The 18,097-nt window shown below is 46.7% G+C and overlaps 1 protein-coding gene, 1 long non-coding RNA gene and 1 other non-coding gene across 6 annotated transcripts in view; 1 reads left to right on the top strand and 2 right to left on the bottom strand.

Annotated features, from left to right (window-relative positions):
- Positions 1–4,052: 4,052 nt before the first annotated feature.
- NLRP1 (NLR family pyrin domain containing 1) overlaps positions 4,053–18,097 on the bottom strand; it is a 64,938-nt gene continuing 50,893 nt past the window's right edge. Inside the window, exons 13-18 of one of the 4 annotated variants that reach the window (XR_005195191.1) lie at positions 13,505–13,767; positions 12,901–13,026; positions 10,116–10,257; positions 7,249–7,293; positions 5,892–6,861; positions 4,053–5,596 (exon numbers count right to left, since the gene is read on the bottom strand). Coding sequence is in view for 3 of the 4 variants with exons in the window: in XM_017496808.2 (XP_017352297.1) it covers positions 6,542–6,861; positions 7,249–7,293; positions 10,116–10,257; positions 12,901–13,026; positions 13,505–13,767 (896 nt within the window). In the remaining variant the exon portion in view is untranslated. Of the gene's footprint in view, positions 5,597–5,891; positions 6,862–7,248; positions 7,294–10,115; positions 10,258–12,865; positions 13,027–13,504; positions 13,768–18,097 lie in introns of those variants that run through there. The other 3 variants (XM_017496809.2, XM_017496808.2, XM_017496810.2) reach the window with 3 other exon arrangements.
- LOC119466738 lies at positions 6,007–6,069 on the bottom strand. The gene has a single exon (XR_005195201.1). It is a non-coding gene; the product is annotated as a U7 small nuclear RNA (small nuclear RNA).
- Positions 10,166–18,097, top strand: part of LOC108281286 — a 36,088-nt gene continuing 28,156 nt past the window's right edge. The window contains exon 1 of the long non-coding RNA XR_005195192.1: positions 10,166–10,455. This is a non-coding gene — a long non-coding RNA (uncharacterized LOC108281286). The remainder of the gene's footprint in view (positions 10,456–18,097) is intronic.

Genomic DNA, 18,097 nt, shown 5'->3' with positions numbered 1-18,097 from the left:
TTTTTTTTTTTTCTTTTCTGAGATGGAGTTTCACTCTTGTTGCCCAGGCTAAAGTGCAATGGTGTGATCTCAGCTCACTGCAACCTCCGCTTCCCGGCTTCAAGGGATTCTCCTACCTTAGCCTCCCAGGTAGCTGGGATTACAGGCATGTGCCACCACACCCGGCTAATTTTGTATTTTTAGTAGAGATGGCGTTTCTTCATGTTGGTCAGGTTGGTCTTGAACTCCTGACTTCAGGTGATCTGCCCACCTCGACCTCCCAAAGTGCTGGGATTACAGGTGTGTGCCACCGTGCCTGGCTGAGGAATGATTTTTTAAAATGTGTTGTTGGATTCAGTTTGCCACGATTTTGTTGCGGATTTTGCATCAATGTTGGCCTGCAGTTTTCATGGTTTGATGCGTCTTTGGTTTTGGTGTCAGGATAATACTGACCTCAGAGAATGAGTTTGGAAGTATTCCCTTCTCTTTTATTTTTTCAGAATAGTTTGAGTAGAATTGGTATTAATTCTTTAGAGATCAGCAGTGAAGCCATCAGGTCCTGGGCTTTTCTTTGCTGGGAGACATTTTATTATAGCTTAGATCTTGTTACTTATTATAAGTCTGTTCAGGTTTTGGGTTTCTTCATGGTTCAATCTTGGTAGGTTGATTGTACTTAAGAATTTATCCATTTCTTTTAGATTTTCCAGTTTATTGGCATTTAGTTGCTCAGAGTAGCCACCAAGGATTCTTTGAAATTCTGCAGTATCAGTTGTAATGTCTCCTTTTGAATCTCTGATTTCATTTATTTGGTTCTTTTCTATTTTTCTTAGTCTGTTAATCAGGCTAAGGTTTTGTCAATTTGTTTATCTTTTCAAAACAACAACTTTTTGTTCTGTTGATCATTTGTACTTTGTCTGAATTTTATTTCTGCTGTTTATTATTTCTTTTCTTTACTGATTTTGGGTTTGGTTTACTCTTGCTTTTTTGTTCTTTAAGATTTGTTATTAGCTTATTTATTTGATGTTTTTCTTTTTTTGCTGTAGATGCTGATAGCTGTAAAATTCTCTTTTAGTATTGCTTTTGCTGTATCCCATAGATTTTGGTATGTTGTGTTTCCATTATCATTGGTTTCAAGAAATTTTTTAACTTCCTTCTTAATCTCATCATTTACCCACTGGTCATTCAGGGTCATATCATTTAATTTTAATGTTTGTACAGTTTCCAAAATTCCTCTTGTTAAAAAAAAATTCTAGTTTTATTCAAGATTAACATTTAAATTGGTTGACTTTTTTTTTTTTTTTTTGAGACAGAGTCTTATTCTGTCGCTCAGGCTGGAGTTGGAGTGCAGTGGCACCATCTCAGCTCACTGTAACCTCTGACTCCCTGGTTCAAGCAATTCTCCTGCCTCAGCCTCCCGAGTAGCTGGGATTAGAGGCACACACCCCCATGCCCTGCTAATTTTTGTATTTTTAGTAGAGACGAGGTTTTACCATGTTGGCCAGGATGGTCTCCATCTCCTGAGCTGGTGATCTGTCCGCCTCAGCCTCCCAAAGTGCTGGGATTACAGGCGTGAGCCACTGCTCCCGGCCACAAATTGGTGGACTTTGAGTAGAGTGAATTGCCCTTTTCAGTGTGGGTGGGCTTCATCCAAACAGTTGAAGGCTACAGAGAATTCTTCCAGCTTTTTTAAGGCTTTTGGGCTTGAACTGCAGCATCAGCTTTTCCCTGGGTCTTCAGCCTGCCAGCCTATTCTACAGATTTTGGACTTGCCAGCCTATATAATCATGTCAGCCAATTCCTAAAAATAAATGTCTCAATATGTATAGACATCCTATTGGTTCTTTTTCTCTGGAGAACCCTGACTAATACAGTGTTGCCCTTAGGGTTAATGAGTGAATATATTGAACACCTTTAGAACAAGGAAGGCCCTGATGGCCATACTAGCAGGCTATCACTTAAGTGTTCACACGTCTCGGTTCAGCTTCAAGGATGCCTGTGCACTCTCGCTCCCTGACTACCCACCCCCCCAGTTCATTAAAAATACCCCCATGCCCTCAGCAAAGGAGGGCCATTTGAGTTTCCCCACAAAAAGTTGGGCACTCCTTAGAGGTGGTACGGCAGGAAGTTGGAGGCAACCCCCATATACCCTGCCTGCAATGAGTCTCAGTGTTGTGGCCCCAACAATCATTTCACCTCCAGCTGGGAGCTAAAACTTGGATAGTTCCTTGGGAAGGCCCTGAGCTACCAGACTGTACTTGCAACTTCCTGATCACAGGAGAGAATCAGAGCTTCCTCTAGAGAGATTCAGGGTTTTATCTTGAGAATGGAATAAGCTAGAGTCAACTAATTACACTATGCTGTGCAATGTGATGTGCAGTGCAGGCAACAGAAGCAAATAGGTTAGTCCTAAGAGGACTCTCCCATGCTTCTGAGGGACTTCCATGAGGAGCCTTGGCTATTTGGAGAAGAAAGAAGGTCTAAAACAAATAGGGTATTTTTTTTTTCTCTCTTAAGAGAGCTGAGGACATCAAATTCAGATGCAGGTTGTACACCTGCCACATTTAGCAGAAAACTGCTGACCCAGGCAGCTGACCTGAAATCCATTCAAATCTGCAAGTTCATTATGCATAATTTTCTTGTTTTTGAAATGAAAAGCCAGGGTCTTGGCCTAAACTGTTTCCCCCCCCCCCCCCCCCCCCCTTTTTTTTTTTTTTTATTTTTTTTTCCTCTTTTTCTCTTTCTTTTTTGAGATGGAGTTTCACCCTTGTTGCACAGGCTGAAGTGCAATGGCACAATTTTGGCTCACTGCAACCTCCGCCTCCCAGGTTCATTGATTCTCCTGCCTCAGCCTCCTGAGTAGCTGGGACTATAGGCACAGGCCACCACACCTGGCTAATTTTTGTATTTTTAGTAGAGATGGGGTTTCTCCATGTTGGCCAGGCTGGTCTCGAACTCCTAACCTCAGGTGATCCACCCACCTTGGCCTCCCAAAGTGCTGGTATTAAAGGCATCAGCCACTGTTCCTGGCCTTGTTTATGCTTTCTACATAAGCTTATCCTACCTGAGACCAGAGAAAAGCCACAATTACCTGGATCTTAGGTAAAGAACATTTTTCTCAAAGTGTGTGTATCCTGCTAGACTCCACTTTTATTATAAGAGCTGAGATACAAAAGTTCAGGAACACTTTGGTCTCTAGAGGAAGATTCCCACAGTCAGCCACATTACTGAACATGCTGGCAATGTGATGTAAGCAAAAAAGTCAGAAGGTCCAGAAGGTGGATAGGATCCCTATGCCCCTTTACCCCTGCTTTGTTTCTGTGACCTAACTGAAATCACAGAGTGCCTTAACTATGCTGTGACCCAGCCAGCTGCTGGTTTTTCCCAGCAGGCTTGAACCCAAACCCAGGCCTTGAACATTCTCAGACACTGACAAAGGTATCTAGGTTGTTGCCCAAAACACTGAAGGAAACTGGTGGTAGCCCTGAGCCTCCTATAAACTCCATGCCTGACCCTCTTGCTGCAGAAATATCTCCGTGGAATCCCTTTTCTCTTGCTGTTAGTCTCAGAGATACATTGTACTCCACTCTCTGTGTCAGATCGCCTATTAAAGGCTTTGAACTGATCACCCTGAATTTAGTGCTTCCATCTTTGGAATCCCGGCCAGCCCCATCTTGGTATGGTTTGAAGTAGTCCCTTGTGGGAATTCCCCTCATGCTGCTTCTGGGGTGGCTGGGCAGAATAACAAGTGAAAACTAAATCTCTCCCTCTGCCTCCATTCATAAGCCATCCAGATCTCACAAGGACACATGTTCATTTCCATTTTCTGTCTCCAGCCAGAGGCAAAGGGTCCCATGTCCCTCCTATTCCTCCTTGTATCTGCCAGAAGGCAGTGTTACTTCTTCCAGGATTTCAGTTCCCTCAGCTGATATGTGAGGCATTCCAGTGCTGTGAAGGTCAGGATGAGACCATTTATAATATATATAAAGTGTTCAGTATGTTAACTCATTAACCCTAATGGCAACATTGTATTAGTCAGCCTTCTCCAGAGAAAAAGAACCAATAGGATGTGTATATATATTGAGACATTTATGTTTAAGAATTGGCTGACATGATTATATAGGCTGGCAAGTCCAAAAACCCCTCTTCAGTTTTGCCAGCTCCTTCTCCAGTTTCCCCAAAGTCAGTAAAGGGTGGTACCGTCCACTGAGCATGCATTCTCATGAATGGGATCAGTGCCCTTATAAAAAGACCCAAGGGAGCTTGTTTGCTCCTTTGCCCTGTAAAGGCACAGCTAGAAGGTGACATCTATGAGGAAGAGGGCCCTGGCTAGACATTGAATCTGCCAGCACCTTGTTCTTGGTCTAAATACTCTCAAGAACTGTGAGAAATAAACAAATAAACATTTGTCATTCATAAGCCACCCAGTTAATGGTATTTTCTTATAGGAGCCTGAATGGACTAAGACACCCAGCACGGAGAAGGGGATATGCCTGGGCCTGGGGCCTTTGGAGGTCGTGAGAAATTCTCTAAGGTGGCTGCATCTCAGGAACTCCCTTAAGTCAAACTCATACACAGGCCCAGCCCCTGGCCCTGGAGCTGGGAAAGATATCGAACCTTTGGTTGCCTGTGCTGGTGTGGATTCTGTAACTCTGAGAGACCATTGGGTGATGCTGGCAGGTTTGACTCTGGGCAGGTAGAGAACGAGGAGGAGGAAGGGGCAGTGGGAAAATGGAGTGATCAAGAGTGGCCTACATTGGTCAGGTGTTTGGCCTCCCATCATTCAAACTCTTCTTTTCAGGATGAGCCTCATTGTCTAGCACTGTGTGGGTGCTTTGGCCTCCCAAAGTGCTGGGATTACAGGCCTGAGCCACTGTGCCCAGCCTAATATACAAAAGCTTACTGAATACTTACATTGTGCCAGGGCTTATGGATGTAGCTGTGAACAGGGAAGATGTGGATACTGCAATTTCAGAGCTCATAGCCCAATAGAGAAGACAGGCAATGAATAGAAAAATGGCTCAAAGCATCACTAGTGCTCCATAATGAAAGCCCATCAGATCCTTCATCCTTTCTCAGCCACATGCCCAGTGTTGGCCTTGGGACATTGCTGCCTGGGGACTCTCCCTCCTTTAGATGCTGCCCTTGGGCCTGTGGCCTGATGCCTGGACCTGCCCTCTCTGCTGAGTGTGTTATCAGTACCTTCCAGCCTCAGGTGAGCTGTTGAGGGGCACAGTGACTCTCCTGCTCAAGCAGGGACAGTGGCACCCACATCACATAAAGGTGGGGCACTGGAGAGTCATCTAGTAGAGCAGTTAAATGATCTGGACTGCCCGGTTTTGACTCCCAGCAAGGGCTCTTACCAAATGTGGGACTCTGAGCAGATTACTTGACCTGTGTGTGCATCATCTGTCAAGTGGGCTGATAACAGCATCTCCTCCTGGTGTCCCTGTGCAGATTCACTGGGTTTGTGTCTATAGAGCACTGGGGATAGCAAAGGCCTCCTGCTGGCATTATGGATAAAATGCAGCTTGATCAAGTGTATCTTCACTTGGGTGTGTGGTTCTTTCTCTTTCTTCCTTAAACAACTTGGCTCAGTCCTCCTGATAACCGTTGGGGTCTGGAAAGAAAAAGGTAGTAAGATCTTTTGAAGATGCATTTTGCTGAATCTGAGTTTTGGGACTGTCTATTGTTGTATGGTTCAGAAGGTGTTGGTTCCAGGGAACCCACAGTTTGGGGCCTGTGGAATATCACTGTGGTTTTCAGCAATCTAGTCCAGGTGAGTTCCTGGCTGGCTGAAGATGGGGAGAGGGTGGGGCTAGGTAGTGACCCCACCCAGGTGTTTGTGTGAAGTGTCCTAATTTTCCATGGGCAGCACAGGGAGGAGCAAATGTGACAAAAATGAGGGAACTCACTTCTTCTTGGAGGGAGGGTTATGTGGAGAGCAGAGGTGTGTGTGTGCTAAAGGAGATGGGTGGGTGGGGCATGAAGGACCTGAAGGACAAGGCCAGCCTGATGGGTGTGTGGCCTGAGGGTTTTTCTGGTAAGAACTGGAAAGCCTGCTAGACAAATTCTAAAAGCGCTGTAACACTCCTTTATTTTCTTAATAAACTTCCTTCCACTTTTCTGTCGGCTTGCTCTTGTATATCTTCCTGCGAGAAGCCAGTAATCCACGTGGCCTCCCATGCTGAACCCCAGTTTTGGGACTCATCCTGTGACATAGCCAGAGGCAAAAGTTTCCATGTCCCTTCTATTCCTCCTTGCATCTGGATGGGATCCGGAGGGCTCTAGGCTTGGCTGCTATGGCCACCAGATGCGGCTCTATGAGGTCTGCAGGGGTCCTGCCAGCTCCAGATGGACATTCCCTGAGATGCTGTTAGGCCACCTGGACTGGGGCCCCATGTGGCATCCCTGGCATGGACATATAATGCCCAGCAAAGGCATCATCAATGTTCCACTACTCTAGTGCTGGAAGGCAAATCAGATGGCAACTTGTTTGCAGAGAAAGAAACAGACCCAAAGAAGGGTCAAGCAAAGCCAGGACTCAAGGGCTGGTGTTCATGCCTCAGATGCTGAGTGGCAGGAGTCCCTTTTTGCTGCCCTTCTCCCAGAGTTCCATAATGAGGTAAGGATGGGTCTCCTTCAGGGCTTGGTAGAGTCGATCTTTGCAGCTCCTGTCCCAGGACTGGCTGAAGCTGAACAGCTTCCGCATCTTGCTTGGCCTGGTGTCCTCGGCCAGCACCCCCTCGTACTGCTCCTGGCTCAGCACATGTCCAAGCAGGTTGTCCAAGACAGGTTCCACTGATGTCACTCGGGCCACCAGCTGCTCTCGATACTGGTCCACGAAGTGCAGCAACCCCAGGGCATCCAGAGGGGAAGGTAAGGCTGGCAATGAACAAAGACGGGCTCTGACCACAGCCTCCACCTCCAATCCCCATATTCCGTGCTTTTCTCTCTCTTTTCTGCATCCCTTGCTTCCTTTTGTCTCCAGAAATGCACCTCTATCTTCCTTCATGTCAGCATCTAGTCTGGCATTCTGCTAGAGTGGGGATTGGAAGTTGGGTTCCTGATGGGGGCACTAGAGGCTCTCAGGTGTGGAGTTCTAGGGCCTCTATGGATAGGACAAGGGGTTATGGGGAGGGACCATGCACCGCTCTCCAGAGCCTGACCCCTTGTGAGGTCTGCATTGATGAGTCCCTTCCTTTCTCTCTTCCTTTCCCCCCAGAACCAGACTGCCACTGCCTCCTGTGGTCTCTGAGAGCTGTTACTGACCTTTGGGGGCTGGAGGGACCAGAGTAGTTGCAGGTGTGAGATCTCCTGGAGGAAAACAGAGATGAAGATTCATCTGTAACAGTGCTAAGTTATTAACACACGATACACCTCCAAACTCCCAATCACTTCTGAGATTTTTTTTTGAGAGAGCCTCGCTCTTCACCTAGGCTGGAGTGCAATGGTGCAATCTCAGCTCACTGCAACCTCTGCTCCCCAAGATTCAAGCGATTCTCCTGCCTCAGCCTCCCAAGTAGCTGGGATTACAGGCATGTGCCACCACGCCTGGCTAATTTTTTGTATTTTCAGTAGAGACAGGATTTCATTATGTTGGCCAGGCTGCTCTTGAACTCCTGAGGTTGTGATCCACCCACCTCAGCCTCCCAAAGTGCTGGGATTACAGGCATGAGCCACTGCACCTGGTTGAGATCTTTGATTTAGAAGAAGCTACAGACAAATTCTGATAGGGTCTGGAGTAAGGGCTGGAAGGGTCCTTAGAGGTTATCTAGGTGAATCCCTTCCTTATGCATATGGGGAGACTGAGGCCCAGAAGTTGTGATCATAGAGTAATAGAGAGAAGGCATCCAAATGAGCAATAGCAATTTCTCCTACAACATCCCAGACTTGGTTTGATCCAGTGTTGGTCTGAACTGTATCCCTGGTGAACTAACCAAACCCCTTGCTAGAACTATTTAGCACCTCCTTGTTCTAGTGGAAATCTACTTCCTTGTTCTTTTTTTTAGCCTTCTAGACTGGCACCGACCAAAGGTGTATGTTCTGGAATTGGATGTCAGAATCTAGAATCAACATCAAGCAATCTTCGGACATGGGAATAACAAATGAATTTTAACAGAAAAAAAGCAGATAACAAAAATGAAGGTCACAGCAGCTCATATGTACAAAGCCTGAGAGTTTGAACAGGCTCCAAGTTCAGTATGATCTCATGGTGCAGAAGGTGGGTACAGAGGAGGGAGTTCAGGTTGTGATACCAGGAACACCGGATCCATGTGGGTGGAGAAAAGAGGGTGTTTCACATCCTTTCTGCTGCCTGGACAGTCTAGGGGTCAATTCTGACTCATTCTCACACTGGAGCATCTACTGAGAAAGGTGACTGGATGGCAAAGAATTTACAAACCAGCCGGGCACAGTAGCTCATGCCTGAAATCCTGGCACTTTGGGAGGCCAAGGTGGGTGGATCACAAGGTCAAGAGTTCAAGACTAGCCTGAGCAATATGGTGAAACCCTGTCTCTACTAAAAATAGAAAAAAAAAAAGTTAGCCGGGCGTGGTGGTGCGCACCTGTAGACCCAGCTACTCAGGAAGCTGAGGCAGGAGAATTGCTTGAACCCGGGAGGCAGAGGTTGCAGTGAGTCGAGATTGTGCCACTGCACTCCAGTGTGGACAACAGAGGAAGACTGTTGTCTCAAAAAAAAAGGAATTTACAAATCAAAATGGAAGAGGAACGATGGAAGCAGCTGGAGATGTCTAATTTGTACAACAAGAGTCATCAGGAAGGCTATAACCACAGTCTCCAAGATTCTCAATGGCTTTCTCATGGGGAAGGAAATAGACTTTTTCTGAGTTCCAAGGGACAGAATTAAGAATGATAAGAGGCAGAGATTGGCCTAACATGAGGGAAAAGATAATATTGCTATGATTTGTTGAGGATTACTGCATGAGGCATGTATAGTCATTGCTTTATTTAATCTTTCCAACATTTCTACAAATTAGTCATTATGTTCGTCACTTTACAGTAGAGGGACTCAAATCAATTAAGTAATTTTCCCAAGGTCACCCAGCAAATAAGTGCCAGAGTGGGATTTGAACCCAGGTCTGAAGTTAGGGTGGGCTAGTTCTCCATCGGTGGTTGCACCCAGGCTAGGACTCAGTAACGCCCACCCTCTTTCCACTGCACTGCGAAGCCAGCTTATTGTAGTTCAGAATGGCTTCACCTTTTTTTTTTTTTTTTTTTTTTGAGACGGAGTTTCACTCATGTTACCCAGGCTGGAGTGCAATGGCGCAATCTCGGCTCACCGCAACCTCCGCCTCCTGGGTTCAGGCAATTCTCTTGCCTCAGCCTCCTGAGTAGCTGGGATTACAGGCACGCGCCACCATGCCCAGCTAATTTTTTGTACTTTTAGTAGAGACGGGGTTTCACCATGCTGACCAGGATGGTCTCGATCTCTTGACCTCGTGATCCACCCGCCTCGGCCTCCCAAAGTGCTGGGATTACAGGCTTGAGCCACCGCGCCCGGCCGCTTCACCATTTTTTGACAGCTGACTAGGGCTGCTTGTCCTAGAAGGACTGTTTGGGGGTTTGGGTTCTTAGGGCGTTAGTACTAGACTAAGAGTCCATAAGTTTTCTCCATTCCAGAAAATTTATTATTTGATTTCCTCGTCTTCCTTGAAAATACTGAGCGATACAGTGGAGAGTATCTGAAATTGTCAAATCAGCTTAATCCATACAACCATATAAGTATCTAGGTCTTATTCTTTCACCTCACATCCAAGCTATCATGAGAAACTTAGCCAAAAGCTTTGTGGATGTCGACATCTGTTAATTCAAGGGCACTATGAAGACATCATTGCACATGGGAAAGAGCACACATTTTAGAGGGTCAGGTGGACTGAAGTTTAAATTCTAGTCATAACAACTGTTATGTAACTTGAGAAAGCCACCTAACTCCTGGGGGCTACTTCTTCTCATCAATAAATTGATAATGCCCACTGACAGACACAAACACAAACACACACACACACACACACACACACACACACACACACACTCTCTCTCTCTCTCTCTCACTCTCTCTTTCATTGACTTTCTTTCTCCTCCCACCTCTGAGCCCTCTGGACGTGTCCTGGTTTTACCTGGTTTCACCAAGGCCTCCCACACCAAAGTCTCATCTGTCTTGTTTTTCATTTGCAGCCTGATCCCTGATCCCAAGTGGCCAACATAGAACTCGGAGAACAGCTGGGGTTCTCCAGGGCTTCGATAGCAGAGCTCCAGTTCCTGAAGAGGCAAAGAGTTGAGTTGCCACCCTGTTCATCTGGCATGGGAGGCTTTTCCCCACCTGACACCTTCTTGGCCCTGCTTAGCTCCATAGGGACACTCCGATGATCCCTGTATTGAAATCAATCATCACCTTCAGACACTGCTCTTTTCCCAATTTTCCACAGAAGGATGAGGACACAACTGGGTACTGCATGGGTGAGTCAGGGCTTCTCCTTAAAAGTAGTGCTCATCATCCTAAGTGAGATCCTCCTTCCTCAACCTACCCCATCTTGAATCCAAACCCTCATTTCTCCAGCCCAAAGCCTATCTACCCCAAAGATCCTAAACTCAACCCACTTTCAATTGACAAACATTTATATCCATCCCCTTTCCTAAATCACACCTAAGACAGAACTCTTGATTCCCCACTGTCCTCCAAATATGCTCCCTTTCCAGTTTCCCCAAACTCAGTAAAGGATAGGACCATCCCCTGAACATGCAGGCTCCAAACTAGGAATCATTCTTAACTCCTTCCCTACACGGGCAATCCAGGAGGTCCTGTTGGCTCTACCTTCAAAATCAACCTTGAATTGACAAACTTTTCTCCATCTCCCTCGCTACCTTCCTAGTCAAGTGACCTTCAACTGTAGCTTGCAGTATTGCAACAGTCTTTTCCTTTTTTTTTTCGTCTCTCTCTCTCCTTTTTTAAAGCGAGATGAGGTTTTTCCATGTTGCCTAGGCTGGACTTGAACTCCTGGGCTCAAGCAATCTCTTGCCTCAGCCTCCTAAGTAGCTGGGACTACAGGTGTGTGCCACCATACCCATCTTATTCTTCCATTTTTCATAGAGATGAGTTCTCCCTACATGGCCCAGGCTGGACTTAAACTCCTGGCCTCAAGCAATTCTCCCACCTTGGCCTCCCAAATGTTGGAATTACAGGTGTGAGTCACTGTACCCAATCACAACAGCCTTTTTTGTTTATTTGTTTTGGAGACAGGGTCTTGGTCTGTGGCCCAAGCTGGAGTGCAGTGGTGTGATCTCAGCTCACTGCAACCTCCGCCTCCTGGGTTCAAGCAATTCTTCTGCCTCAGCCTCCTGAGTAGCTGGGTTTACAGGTGCCTGCCACCATGCCTAGCTAATTTCTGCATTTTTAGTAGAGACTGGGTTTTACCATGTTGGCCAGGCTGGTCTTGAACTCCTGACCTCAGGTGATCTACCCACCTCAGCCTCCCATAGTGCTGGGATTACAGGCGTAAGCCACCATGCCTGGCCTTTTTTCTTTTTTAAGACAGAGTTTCGCTATTGTAGCCCATGCTGCAGTGCAGTGGGGCTCTGCCTCCTGGGCTCAAGCAATTCTCCTGCCTCAGCCTCCTGAGTAGCTGGATAACAGGTGACTGCCACCATGCCCTGCTAATTTTTTGTATTTTAAGTAGAGACGGGGTTTCGCCATGTTAGCCAGGATGGTCTTGACCTCCTGACCTCAGGTGATCCACCAGCCTCAGCCTCCCAAAGTGCTGGGACTACAGGCATGAGCCACCACGCCTGTGCATAACAGCCTTTTGACTTGTCTCCCTCCTTTCACTCTTGCCTGCCTACTTATCCTTCATTCTCACCCAGCAGCCAGAGGCATCTTTATGAAAGCAAACCAGGTCTCATTTTTTTTTTCTTTTTTTTGAACAGTCTTGCTCTGTCACCTAGGCTGGAGTGCAGTGGTGAAATCTCGGCTCACTGCAACCTCTGCCTCCCAGGTTCAAGTGATTCTCCTTCCTCAGCCAACTTAGCAGCTGGCATTACAGGGACATCACTACACTCCGCTAATTTTTGTACTTTTAGTAGAGACAGGATTTCACCATGTTGGCCAGGCTGGTTTTGAATTCCTGACCTCAAGTGATCCTCCCATCTTGGTACCCAAAGTGCTGGGATTACAGGCCTGAGCCATTGTGCTTGGCTATAAATCAGGTCTTGTTTTACCATGTTTACAAGCCACAAGAACTTGCCATTGCACTTAGAACAAAGTCCAAACTGCACACCAGGGCCAACAGGGCAGATGAGGCCTGGGAAGATTCTGCCTCTGATCTGACTCATCTCTTGCTATACTGACCTCTTTTTTTGTCATCTGGAGGTGTCAAGCTTGCTCCCAACTCTATGCCTCTCACACATTCCTTCTGCCTGAAATACTCTTCCACAAATCTCCATGTGGCCTGAACCAACAGCCAATCTAAAGAAAATCTTTGTTTCCTTAGATCTTCCTCCAACATATGCAACCAAGGCCCAAATCCTATAGCAGATGATAACACCCTCTACTGAGACATCTCATGGTTCCCCTAATATGTGTTTTGTCACTGCAATGAGTAATAAACACAGTGTGTTCAACTACAGGTGTGTCCCTGGTGGTCTTGACTGGAGGACATTGACGACCTATAGCCCAAACACTTCCCAGTGACCCCAAGTCAAACCCCATCATCTTCTTATCCTGCATGTGATCCTCCCTTCTCTGAACTTTCTTTCAGTCTTGGAAGCATTCCCACTTTCCCTAAATCACACTCACTTTCTGTTCAACCTCAATTTATCCTGTCCCTGGGAAAGCCCTGAGACCTGCCCCACAGGCATTCCAAGTAGGACTTACGTTCACAGTGAAGAGGCAGACACTGGGCTGCTCACCTCGGGGATTATTTCCAGCTCCTCTGAACCAGACACAGCATAACGAGAGCCCATATAAAGTGGGGTCAGCGGGGGTGGCTTGTGTAGTCGCACAAACTGGAACTTCGTTTCTTCATCATCTACGGCCTACAGAACATAGGGAAAAATGATTAGGGGAGGCTTCTGCCCAGTGAAATGTTGTCTGAATAGGTGGGATGGTGCATCGGTGTATTTGGGTGGACAGAGTGGGGCTCTATCAGCCCTGCCTCCGTCCCCACATGCACTGCTACCGAGACAGCCCGCACTTGGTCTTTGTTATCTTCAGGATGGGAATACGGCTGTTAGAGAAGTTAGAATGGGGAAAGGTTTAGGCATGGAGGCCTCCAATCCTTTGATTCCTGGAGAGGGGCTGCAAGAAACCGTCCAAAGTTCTGGGGGAGACCTCGGGGAGGCAGGAGACCAGTCCATGACTGAGAAGGGATGGACTGTTCACCCACTTCAAGGTTCTCATGTACAAGAGGCCTATCCTTAGTCCCAGTTGAAGATGCTCTAGGGGGCTCTCTGGCTGCATTTTGTGTTTAGCATCAACCCACCATGGCCCAGCCTTTCTGGTTCTTAGTGTCACCTTCCGAATGGAGCCGTCACTTGGGATCAGGTACAGGTGGAAGGTGACTTCCTCAGGATGGATGCGGTGGTAGAGCAGCACCATCGAGGTGACGGGAAAGATGCGCAGGGCATTATGGATCACTCTTAGGAGGACTCCCATGGGGGAGAAGCTGGGGTCTTCCAGAACTATGTGATGCAGCTCCACCTTGGCTGGCTTCTCCAGGAGCATCCCCTCCTCTTTAAAGTGGGCTACTTGGAACAGGGATGTATCAATGTGGCCCCCTGTCAAAGAATGGATTCAAGAGGCACAGGTGTATTTTTATTGATATTTTTTTGAGACAGTTTCTTGTCACCAAGGCTGGAGTGCAACGGCATGATCTCGATTCACTATAACCTCTGCTTCCCGGGTTCAAGTGATTCTCCTGCCTTAGCCTCCTAAGTAGCTGGCACTACAGGTGCCTGCCGCCATGCCCAGCTAATTTTTGTAGTTTTAATAGAGATGATGTTTCACTATGTTGGCCAGGTTGGTCGCGAACTCCTGATCTCAGGTGATCCACCTGCCTCAGCCTCCCAAAGTGCTGGGATTACAGGTGTAAGCTACCATGCCCATTCCAAGAGACACAGATTTAGTGTTGTCACTGAGTCACGATTTGCTGGCACCACAGGATCCCAGGGCTTAGGCTCAGGTACCTTCTTGGGGGAGCCCAGTGCTATGGTCTTGAATATCTGTGTCCCTCTACAATCCATATGTTGAAATTCTAACCCCCAAGGCGATGGTATTAAGAGGTGAAGGTTTTATGGGAGGTGATTAGGTCATGGGGGTGGAATTCTCATGATTGTGATTAGTGCCCTTATAAAAGAGACTCATGGGAGCTTGCTTGCCCCTTCCACCCTGTGAGGACACAGCTAGAAGGCTCCATCTATGAGGAAGAGGGCCTTCACCAATACTGAATCTGCAGGTGCCTTGATCTTGGACTTACCAGGCTCCAGATCTGTGAGAAACAAATTTCTGTTATTTATAAGCTACTTAGCTTATGGTATTTCGTTACAGCAGCCTGAACAGATTAGAACACCCAGCATGGGGAAGAATATTTCTAGGGCTGGGGTGTTTGGAGGCTGCGGGAGATTCTACCAGTATGTGGGAGCACTAAGGAGCGCTGAGCTCCTAAGAGGGAGCTCAAAGAATACCCTGACCCAAGCTTGTACACAAGCCCAGCCCCTGGCCCGGAAGCTGAGAAAGATATCGAACTTTCGGTTGCCTGTGCTGGTATGGATTTGCTATGAGAGACCACTGGGTGATGCTGGCAGGTTTGACTCTAGGCAGGTAAAGAACAAGGAGGAGGAAGGGGCAGTGGGAAAATGGAATGACCAGGAATAGCCTATATTGGTCAGGTGTTTGGCCTCCCACCATTCAAACTCTTACTTTTAGGAAGAGCTTCCTCATCCTAGCACTGTGTGGGTCTTGGCAGGAGGCAAGCTGAGCCTCCCACTCAGGAAGCTGCTACTCCTTGGCAGTAATGGCACAGGTGTTTGGCTATAACTCGACTAAGTGGCTGTCCCTAACTGGGACCTCAAGTCTACAGGGGTGAAACATAGATGCAGAGATAGTAATAGATTGCTTCTATTTATTTTTCAGCTAACCAGTGTGCAGGCAGCAAGAATTTCTGGAAGGGGCCCTGACTGGCCCCAGGGATTGGTTTCCTGGCTGGGCATGAGCATGGCCAGCTAAAAGCGGCCTCTGTGCATTCTGCCTCTTGTTCTGTGGCAGGGGTGTCCAGTCTTTTGGCTTCCCTGGGCCACACTGGAAGAAGAAGATTGTCTTGGACCACACACATAAAATATACTAATACTAATGTTAGCTGATAAGCTTTAAAATATTTGCAAGAAAGTCTCATAATGTTTTAAGAAAGTTTACAAATTCACATTGGGCTGCATTAAAAGCCATCCTGGGCTGCGTGTGGCCCACAAGCTGCAAGTTGTACAAGCTTGGTATACAGAATCCAAAGGAAGTAAGTACTATCTGGCCACAAGCTGAGGCTCAGAATTTGGTCTAGGAAAGGCTGGTAGGACATGGGCTTTGGCAGGACTGGGGAGGGGTAGGGGTGTAGCTCTTAGCCTGGGATAAATCGGGCTTGGGATAGACTCACAACTCTGGAAGAGGGTCTTCACCTCTCTTGGCTTCAGTTTTCTCACTGGTACACCAAGGGAAAACTAGTGCCTAATATCCTGGCTCATTATGAAAATAGAGATGATATTAATATATATCGAACTACCTTGCATGGCACCTGGCACAGGGTGCTTAGTTATTGTTCACAGTTATTAGCCAAGTTCCAGGAGTCTTCAAAAGACAGTGCCACAAGCTCAGTGAATTCATTCCTATTCTGATTTGGCTGTCAGCCCAGCAGGCTTAAGCTAGATGCCTGTAATTCCTTGGACAAATTTCATTTCCCAGACCCACGTGATGGACGTAGGATACTGACCAGGGCATGGTTTAGGAGTCCTCACAATGGAGAGGACCAGGTCATCCACCTGAGAGCAGGGACTGAGGGGGTGCCTGAAGCAGGAGCTGAAGGCAGACTTTGTCCCCTTGGGCCCCGGTGGTATATTCTGGCTGCAGACCTTAGCTGCATGAGGTTTCTCCTGGAAGACCCTGGTTAGAGCAGGGAGTGGTGGTGCAGCCCTGAGCATGCCAGGCTGAGGCATGACAAATTCTTTTGCTGCCGGTCATGGGCACAGCTACAACAGAGGTGAGCCCACTGACTCCATTGGGCAAGTCCCTCTCTTTTTGACAGATTACCTGGAGAGCCCTGGTCATAGTCTCACTTGTGGAAGAGGCAGGCCAGTTGTGGTAGTGGCTGTTTATTACTCTGTATGTATATTGCTAGGTGTATTGTAATATTACAACAAGTAACTTGTCCCAGCTTCTTGTTTCAGCCATCAGTTTCCTCTCCTCAATCTCTTCCTTTCTAAATGGACCTCTAGAGTCCCAGAGCTGTCTTGCACCTCATCCCTCTACTCTGTTTTACTCTGGAACCTTCCCTAGAGAATGACCATATGACCCTGACTGTTAAACCAGGTGATCTAGGGCTCCTGAGGCCCCCAGGACTCTATTCCCCTGCCCCATGCTCTCCTCCTGGTGTGCGGCTTGAATTGGTTACTGAGCTTTTGTGGCCTCAGCAAACAAGACTTTCCTGGTCCAGGGTACTGAGCAGTTCTTTGTTTTTTATTTTTCTCATTTCATTTTTCTTTTTCTACTAGCTTCTAAATAATTTTTCTTATATATATGCCTTGATTGATTACCTTAGTATGTGTATATGTAAAGTTAATACCTTTACTTTGAGGTGATACTAAAAATATACTGAACTACTGGGATGATACTATAAATTAACATATCAACTAACAGTTAAATGAAAAACTAAAAATAAAACCCCATTTACCTCTATTCCTGGGAAGTAAAGAAATTAAGAAAAGAAAAAATATTAAAAACCCATTTAATATCTAGCTAAACTATACAAATCATAAAGTCCTTATAACTAATGTAAGCTGTAACATAAATTGTTTATCAAATCATTTTATCAGCAATTAAATGAAACTTCTATCAAAATCATGATTTGACATGGGGACATATCAGATTCTTCTAACTTTCTCACTAAATTGATAGACATTGGCCAGGCATGGTGGCTCACACCTGTAATTCCAGCACTTTGGCAGGCCAAGGTGGGTAGATCACCTGAGGTCAGGAGTCAGAGACCAGCCTGGCCAACATGGTGAAATCCCATCTCTACTAAAAATACAAAAATTAGGCCGGTGTGGTGGTGCGCACCTGCAATCTTAGCTACTTGGGAGGCTGAGACAGGAGAGTCACTTGAATCCAGGAGGTGGAATTTGCAGTGAGCCGAGATAGTGTCACTGCACTCCAGCCTGGGTGACAGAGCAAGACTCCATCTAACTAAGTAAATAAAATAAATAAAAAATTAATAAACATTAGGTTCCAGGTGTCCAGCATTGGTTGGGTTTCATCTGATACGAGCTTGACCCACGTGGCCTGGTATGGAGCTTGTGTGCAGCCCCTGCTAACCCTGCCGTGGATGTCCCTGTCCTGCTGCCTGGTAGGCTCGGCCCCTCCTGCCTCTATGTGGGGCAGGTTAGGAGCAATGCTGCCTCAGGCATCCCATCCATTCTGCACCAGACCCAGGCCCCATTTCCAGCCTGTGGTCAACACCAGATGTTGTTGTTAGGTCTCAAGAAGTGAGTGGTCTCAAGAAGTGGAGACTGTCTCTTTACTGCTCTGTCCAGAAGTATTTTAGTAGTTTAAACTGGGCAGCAGTACTGGTGTATCTCTCTATAGGCCAGCCCTGCCTTGCCCTCCTTCTGAAATATACCAAGACCTTAGAATCCTTTAGCACTCTTATTTGCTATTAGTGTTGGTATTTACCTAGTTGTTTGTCTCTTTTAAATCCCCATGAGTCCTTCATATTGTTGCTTTATCCAGTCAATATTTTGTCAGTGATCTGCCCACCTTGGCCTCCCAAAGTCTGGGATTACAGGCATGAGCCACTGTGCCTGGCTGCCTGAAATGTATTTTTCAGAATTTTCTTCAGTAAGCATTTGT

The sequence above is a fragment of the Cebus imitator genome, unplaced genomic scaffold (genome assembly GCF_001604975.1).
Source record: "Cebus imitator isolate Cc_AM_T3 unplaced genomic scaffold, Cebus_imitator-1.0 Scaffold223, whole genome shotgun sequence".
Classification (NCBI taxonomy): domain Eukaryota; kingdom Metazoa; phylum Chordata; class Mammalia; order Primates; family Cebidae; genus Cebus; species Cebus imitator.
The sequence above is the reverse complement of the archived record's forward strand: the minus strand, read 5'-3'. Positions and strand labels throughout refer to the sequence as shown.